Consider the following 8,627-nt stretch of genomic DNA (forward strand, 5'->3'; position numbering starts at 1 on the left):
CCAACTGCACGCTTGTCTGGGGGCAATGGAACAAGCTCCCAAGTTTGGTTCTTCTGTAAAGACTCCATCTCCTCCATCATGGCACCCATCCATTGTTCTTTCTCCTGGCTGTTTATAGCCTCTTGAAAGCTACATGGATCTCCTGAACTGATATGGAGAGCAACTGAAGCCATATCCTCAAAGCCATATCTCTCTGGAGGTTTGATAGGACGTCTATCCCTGTCTCTAGCAAGTAGATACTCCTGCACACCTGAACTCTCTGCCTGAGAATCATCATGTTCTTGACTTGAACTAGTGCATGGTTCCTTGCCTTTATTCACCTGAACCATTTCATTCCTCACTGGAATCATATTTGAACCCAAAGTCTCTCCATTTGGCATGGGCACCTCTGTCAAAACTGACTGTTTCATCATGAAATCTTCATCAAACACTGCATCTCTGCTCAACACCACCTTTCTGGAAACTGGATCCCAGAACTTGAACCCCTTCACACCTTTGGTATATCCAATGAAGATACACCTCTTTGACTTAGGATCAAGTTTCGATCGTTCATCACTGGGTACATGTATATAAGCAGGACAACCAAATATGCGTAACATATTATAATTAACTGGGTTACCTGTCCATGCTTCTTCTGCAACTTTACCATCCAATGAAGCTCGTGGTGATCTATTGATGACATAACATGCCATACTAAGTGCCTCTGCCCAAAATCCTTTGGAAAGTCCAGCATTCAGTCTCATACATCTGGCCCTCTCTGTAAGAGCTCTGTTCATCCTCTCTGCAACACTGTTATGTTGAGGAGTCTTCTTCACTGAAAAGTGTCTCTGAATGCCATGTTCCTCACAGAATTTCTGAAACTGTGAGTTTTTGTACTTCGTACCATAATCTGACTTCATGTATTTGATTTTCCTGCTAGTCTGGTTCTCTACCTCTGCCTTCCAAACTTTGAACTTGACATAGACTTCTGACTTATGCTTCAGAAAATATACTCAGACCTTGCGAGAAAAGTCATTAACGAAGGTAACAAAATACCTACAACCTCCTAGGGATGGTTCCTGAGTGGGTCCCCATACATCAATGTGTACATAATCTATAATGCCTGGAGTCCTGTGTTGGCCAGCCTTGAAACTAACTCGTGTTTGTTTCCCAAGCACACAATACTTGCACAAATCTAGCTTGCATTTGCTGACTCCCCTCAACAGTCCTCTTTTGCATAGTTCTGTCATACCACGCACACTCATGTGTCTCAAACGCATGTGCCATAATTTTGTAGCACCATGGTCTGAATCTACTGAGATCTCTTCAGCCACTCCAGCAACTCCACCTACAACTGTTCTCCCTAACAACTTGTAAGTGTTCCCTGCAGTCCTTTTACCCTTCATCACAGTCAGAGCACCTTTGCATACTCGAAGAATATCACTGTCCCCATCAGCTCTATAGCTAAACCCTTTGGCCTGCAATGTCCCCAAAGAAACCAAATTCTTCTTCAAATCTGGTATGTGCCTAACCTCACATAACGTCTTCACTACACCATCATCCATCGCAATTCTGAGTTCTCCCATACCAATAATTTAACATGCTTTATTATTTCCAAGATACACGAAACCAAAATTGTTTGGCCTGTATGTGGTGAACCATTCTCTGTTTGGCGTCATGTGGTGGGAACAACCAGTGTCAAGTATCCACTCATCTGTACTATAATTTGATGATACAGATAGTAGATCAACTTCACTGTTATAACTAGAGTCATCTTTCTGTGCAACATTCAGTAATTGTTTTTTTGTACTATTTCAATCTATTTTTTTTGTAAAAATCAAAAGTTCAAAATAAGTATCCAGCTCATTTGATAGATATAACAACTAATCAAACATTCTACTAAATTGTGTTTGCAAAGAAGTGCATAACACACTTGACACATTTTGCAAAACAAAATTTCAACTACATAATTCTTAAAAAGATAATTGAAACTCCCCCAAACATCAAACATTCAATAAGATCCTTACTTGACAATAAGTGTAGGCTAAATAATAGTAATAATGGCAGGTTATATAGTTTAAAAATATGTGAAACTATCAACCGAGTCATTCTATAATTGTTACACAAATTTAAATTTGAACCATAAAATCTAAACAATTTTTGTAATTTAATTTGATCTTATTAGTTTCGTAGTTTATACTGAAATCATTTACATGTCTGTATAAAGTTTCTAATATAGAACTAAAAATATATAACTATCATAAAATATATAAACATTTAATTAGAAAAAATCATAGGCGAACACAACAAAAATGAATGGAATATTCTATATCAATTATTCTCATTGAACTTCTCAACTTATATTTTGCTACTATATTTTTTACAAAGGTTTGTTTTCAAACTATATCACGTTACACAAATTTATTGTGAATAATACCATATAGTATTTTATGTATTGTGGTACACTAGAATAAATCTTATATATGTTATGATTGGGAACAAGCGAACAATCAAATAGTAAAGAGTATAGAGACAAGAGAATAACACAAGGGATTTGGTAACGAGGTTCAACCAGTTGTGCCTACGTCCCCGGGAGCGTTGAGCGGCTACCACTATATATTATTAGAGAATAAAGATTAATATTTTACTATTCTTCTCCGTGTTACATTAGGTTTACATAACATCAATATATATAGCCCTCTACCCCAACCCCTTTACATCAGCCCAAGCCCAAAACTTGTATTGCTGTTATCTAGATATATGAGTCATTGCACAACAATAATTGACTTATTTAAAAAAAAGGTTATCACTACATACTAACAACCTAAACATATCTTAAGGGTAATGTAGTAATTTTGTCCCTTTATCCCAAATTTTACTTGAATTTAAAATAAATTCCTTTACTTTAAATTTTTTAGTGAAGTATTTCTAGTTTAATAAAATAAATGAAATCCTCATCTAAATATCAGTTTTACACGTAGTCTAGATTACTTATTAATTTCAAATCATTAAGCCCTTAAAACATATAGTTATAGTACATATTTAAAAGTTATTTTGAAATATAAGAACCCACTAAAAACAATTTTAAAATACAAGAAACTTTTAAGGAATCAAGTGAAATTGTGGAGACAAATTAATCTAGTCATATTTTTTAAATTTATTGGCCCAAACAACACCGAGGTTGGCCTTAATTGTTCAACCTCTCATTTCATTTCGTAAAACAATGGGATATGTGTTTCCTGTATTATGAGTTTTCTTTGGAGTTGTCGATTGTGGCTGTTGTTGTTAAAGAAGAAAATGTATTTATCTTTTATTTGTATCTATATAAGAGTGTTATAAAACAAAAGCAGCAAATATATAAGAAGAAAGAAGAAAAAACAAGTCAAAAGATAACATGAATTAATACATAAATATTTGATTTGAAAAACATGACAATAATGTTTTAGGGAAGTTTCATCAATTGATTTATAAGTGGAAACAGACACAAGCATCATAAATCTAATCAAAGTCAACCTCAAACTTTTTCTCATCAGTTTTACGGTTAAGTTATGAAAAAAATGTGCCTGATATGATCTCAATTTTTGTTGAAATTTTGTTGTAGAGACATCCAAACCCAAAACCACACTTACAATCACATATACCAATTCAAAACATTGTCTTGTCACTAAACAATGTTTTGAATTGGTATATGTGACTGTAAGTGTGGAAGAAGTTCCATAAAAATCCCTATAAATTTAAACACTATCAATTTTAATATAATTCATAATAACTATTTGAAAATGTGGTTTAAATTTTTATTAAAGATACAATTATTTTCCCAGCTATTGAACAAAACTGCTTTATGTCATCCAGGGCCGATCCTAACATATCTAAAGCAATATATGTACAAGAAAATATGTGCACTTAATTTATTTAAAAATTCATAGATAAGTTGGTTTTGGAGATTAAGAAAATCATGTAGTTGCGATTTTCACACTTTATATATTGCGATTTTACATTAAAATTGATTTTTTCAAGACTTATGTATGTAAAATTTATCATCAAAGTTTGAAAATTTAGAAATTTTTAATTTAAATGAATTTTAAAGTTTTTAATTATTTTGTCTATATTATATTGTCTTTATTATTTGTTTATTTCTAAAGTCAAATTATGGAATGTAATAAAACCATTATATAATGTTAAAAAATAAACACATGAATAAACTAAAATGAAGATATTTAATTAAAATTAATTTTTTTAAATGGGATACTTATCATTGGGGTTAGGCCTTAGCACTTGTATTAAATTGTTGTTTATTTTAAATTAGTGTTATATTGTTTTAAATTGTGGATGTGGTCGTGATTATGATTATTGTGATTGTGTTTATTGTGGCGGTTGCGGTTGAATTATTTTGTGAGTAAAATTTGATAACATGTAGCTTGGTGTGGTTGGGTTGCGGCGTGATGCGGTTGCATTGTAGCCCGTTAGGGCCGCGTCATTGTAATTCGGTATCACACGACAATGGCAGTATGATACGGTTGCGGCGTCACCATAACCGCAATATTGTGGCTACATCACGTAATACGGTCCACAATTTGAAATATTATCTTACCTCAATGATTGCTAGGCTGATCACTAACCAACTCATATAATCTGTTGTAGTAGTTGGTCACTGAAACATGTTTTTAGTGAAAATTTATACTATAATTGCGTTATATCAAGTTAAATGTTTTATTTCTGATTAACTTTCTTTCTGTCTTGTTTATTTGCTTGCACCTCTCTAGGGATAATCCTCAACTTATTGAGAAAATTGTCAAAGATATAGAGCACAAGAAATCCGACAGGTACCCTTCTGAACTAGAAGTTGATCGAGGGATTGTTGGGATTGACAAAAGTTGTGAAGAAATTCAAGCTTTACTGTCAAAAGACACAAATCAGTCACGGAAAAATGTTAAAGTAATAGGAATTTGGGGAATGGGAGGAACCGGAAAGACAACCATTGCTAGAGCTATGTTTTCTCAACTCTCTCCCATGTTTGACAGTGTCTATTTCATGGATCATATAAGAGAGTTGTCGAAAAATAGCCAACCGAGCATACTAGCAGCATTAAGACATAAGCTTCTTTCTGAGCTACTAAAGGATGAAAATCTGAAATTTAATCATGTAGTATCTACATCAACCAGGACGAGGCTAAATGAAAAAAAAGTTTTCATCGTACTTGATGATGTGGATAGTGTAGATCAATTAGATGTCTTGTGTACAGTATGTGATTATGTAGCTCCCCAAAGTAAACTCATTATAACAACAAGAAATAAGAGGTTGATTGAAGGAAGAGTTGATGAAATATATAAGGTGAAGATATGGGACTTTGATGCATCTTTAGAGCTTTTTTGCTTACATGCCTTTGAGCAAAGATTTCCTCAAAAAGCATACAAGGCTCTCTCAAAAGCTGCAGTTCATGATGCTGGGGGTGTTCCCTTAGCTTTAAGAGTTTTGGGTAATAATCTTCATTCTAAAAGTGTTAAGTTTTGGCAAGGGGAATTAAAAAAAATCAAGAGATATAGTGATGACAAGATTGAAGGTGTGTTACGAGTGAGCTATGATGGATTAGACATTCCACAGAAAAAATTATTTCTAGACATTGCATTCTTCTTCCTAGACGAGAATAAAGATTTCACGGAAAGGATACTAAATGCATGTGACTTCTTTGCTACTTCTGGACTAGAGGTTCTTGAAGATAAAGCCCTTATAACTATTTCGAGCAACAATAGAATTCAAATGCATGATTTACTACAGGAAATGGGTCTGAACATTGTTCGGCACAGCTTTGAAGACCCAGGGAGACGCAGTCGACTAAGAGATGTTCAAGATGTTTATGATGTCCTTCAAAATAAAAAGGTAAGAATTTTTTTTCTCAATTTGTTTAACTTTTTATTTATTTGAGAGCTTTAGGAAAGAAATATTTATGGCTTTGTTGATACCATTTACTTGTTTTTAGGGGAGTGATGCGGTTGAAGGGATAACATTAGATTTGTCTCAACTTGATGGTTTACTAAGCTTGAGTGCTGATGTATTCAACTTGATGACTAAGCTAAGATTTTTGAAATTGTATATCCCCTTAGAAAAGAGATCAGATTTACTTAGCTTGAGTATTGGTGGTTTCAACATTATGAAAAAGTTCAATTTTTTTGCATTGGAAAAGAGATCGGTTATGATGGACTATCCTAGAGTCCTTAATAAAATTTCTGATAAATTGAGGTATCTTGAGTGGCATGGATGCCGTTTGAACTCTCTTCCAACAACTTTTAGTGCTAAGATGCTTGTTGAGATTCACATGCAATACAGCCATGTTACAGAACTTTGGTATGGGGTGAAGGTAAACACTTGTATAATGCATGCTTATGTTATGTAATTAAGTTTAATTAAAATTTTAGGATGTTCTATAGTGATGTCTCTTTTTGAATTGTTGTAGGATGTGGTGAATTTAGAGAGAATTGATCTAAGTGAAAGTAAGCAGTTGAAGAGTCTCCCAGATTTGTCTAAGGCGTCAAAACTTAAATGGGTAAATCTAACTGGCTGTGAGAGTTTATTGGTTGTACATCCATCTGTTTTATCTCTCAACACACTTGAAACTTTGATAGTGGATAGCTGCAAAAAACTCAAAAATCTTAAAAGGGAGGATCCTTTAAGATCTCTCAAGAATATCAGTGTCAACGGTTGCACAAGTCTCAAGGAGTATGGAGTGTCATCGAATTTGATAGAAAATTTGGATTTGAGCAAAACTGGTATCCAAATATTGAACTCGTCAATTAAAAATCTTACCAGACTCCACTCATTGAATCTAGAGAGTTTAAGTCTAAAGAATCTTCCAAATGAGTTATCTTACCTAAAATCTCTTAGTGATCTTAAGATTTGTAATTGTGCCCTAGTGTTGGACAAACAAAAGCTACATGACATATTTCAAGGTCTAGAGCATCTAAAGATACTATACTTAAAGGATTGTCCTAAAATGTCAGAACTTCCTAACAACATCAGTGGCTTATCATATTTATACGAGTTAAGACTAGATGGCAGCAATGTGGAGTCGTTGCCTGAAAGCATAAAAAATCTTGACAACCTAGAAATTTTGACCTTAAATAATTGTCGGAAGCTTCATTGTCTACCCATGCTTCCACTTCATGTCAGAGTTTTAAGTGCTGCTAACTGTAGATCATTAACAACTTTAGACACATTAAAGACTTTTGCAAGAAGGATGAGAGGGAAAGAGAAATTTATTTCCTTCCAGGATTGCTTGAAACTCCATTCGAATTCGCTGAACTGTATCATGGAAGGCACCCAGCTAACAATGAATAGAGCTTTACTTCTGAACAAATATGATGATAACTTTGGTTTGAAGGCGGACAGTTACAATTACAACCTTGTGAATGTTTGTTTACCAGGAAAGAGAGTGCTAAGGCAGTTCAAACATCAAACAACAAACTCTTCTCTTACTATTGCTCTTCGAGGAGCTAAAGAATTGTTGGGCATAATTTTATGTGCAGTTCTTTCTCCATCTGAAGAATTAATGACGCAAGATGCTAGAATATGGTGTCAGTGCTACTTGGAAGATGGTATAACAAAGTTGGGTAACCCATCTTCATGGTATCATAAAGCAACTACAAAGCTGGATTCAGGTCATGTTTATATATGGTGCGATTCATTTCATTTTGACAGCATTTCCAAAGGTTGTGGTCAAAAAGTTTCCTTCAAGTTCTATGTTACAAATGATATGGAGAAACCTGAATTGAACATCTGTATCAAAGAGTGTGGAGTTCACCTAGTATTTGACGAGAAGGAATGCAATGGCATAAAAAATGAAGCATGGGTTTCGAGGACAAAACGTTCTCCTTCTTTTGACTACTCATTTACAACAATTATGTTGGTATGTTTTATTATTTTGGGTATTTTGGTACAATTGGGTATTGTTGTACAACTGGGTATTATGGTTGAACATCTTTATTGATATTAGTCTACCATTTTTTAACCATTTGCTATATTTTTGTACAAGAAAAATAAAGGTAGTATATATTTTGATATTCCTTAAAAAATTTCACATATACTATTTAATTCCTAATGATGTGGGTATAGACAAGAACAAACAACACAAAACTCCAAGGCTTAGGAGGGCCTATGTCAAGGACACGAGCAAAAAGGGCCAAGGATGCATTATGACAAGTCGTGGCGATCCTAATCGAAGCCCAACCGAATGAAGAAGACTTGGAGCAAAGGGTAGTGATATGCATTTGAAGAATTGAAGTACCTAAGCTGACCTAGGTGCTGACACGGTCGTAGACCCATCCACAGCCCAGTCGTCTAGTCAGGCAAATTTTGATACAATTTTTTGAATAATGTAATTTTCCTTTTTGAATAAGTGGTTCTAGATCCTTTTAGGCTCAAACCCATGTCTTTTGTTATGGTTTGTATGATCTTTCATAGGTTTACCTCTTCCTTGCCCCAAAGGACTTGGCATGACAATACATTTATTGATTTCTTAGAATTTGCATTTTCATTAATGGGGGATGTTAGCTTGTCTAGTTAAGCTTCCTATAAATGTACTTTCATTTTGATAAATTAATACATCTTAAATTCTAACTTAAACATATTGCTTAGGGCATATTATGAGGAGTGTT

General features: G+C 34.2%; 1 protein-coding gene across 1 annotated transcript; it reads left to right on the forward strand.

Moving 5' to 3' along the window:
* Positions 1 to 4,711: 4,711 nt before the first annotated feature.
* Positions 4,712 to 7,960, forward strand: LOC109340465 (disease resistance protein TAO1-like). The gene is made up of 3 exons (XM_019578168.1): positions 4,712 to 5,856; positions 5,957 to 6,334; positions 6,431 to 7,960. Exons 1-3 carry the CDS (start codon positions 4,933 to 4,935, stop codon positions 7,958 to 7,960), a joined length of 2,832 nt encoding a protein of 943 aa, XP_019433713.1. The 5' UTR covers positions 4,712 to 4,932.
* Positions 7,961 to 8,627: the final 667 nt, after the last annotated feature.

The sequence above is a fragment of the Lupinus angustifolius genome, unplaced genomic scaffold (genome assembly GCF_001865875.1).
Source record: "Lupinus angustifolius cultivar Tanjil unplaced genomic scaffold, LupAngTanjil_v1.0 Scaffold_179_17, whole genome shotgun sequence".
In the NCBI taxonomy this organism is placed as follows: domain Eukaryota; kingdom Viridiplantae; phylum Streptophyta; class Magnoliopsida; order Fabales; family Fabaceae; genus Lupinus; species Lupinus angustifolius.

Excerpts from the sequence above, each read along its gene's own strand:
- LOC109340465 (XM_019578168.1), top strand. The coding sequence starts at position 4,933 with ATGGGAGGAACCGGAAAGACAACCATTGCTAGAGCTATGTTTTCTCAA. Across the intron at positions 5,857-5,956 it reads ATGTCCTTCAAAATAAAAAG|GGGAGTGATGCGGTTGAAGG; the intron begins GTAAGAATTTTT and ends ACTTGTTTTTAG. Across the intron at positions 6,335-6,430 it reads AACTTTGGTATGGGGTGAAG|GATGTGGTGAATTTAGAGAG; the intron begins GTAAACACTTGT and ends GAATTGTTGTAG.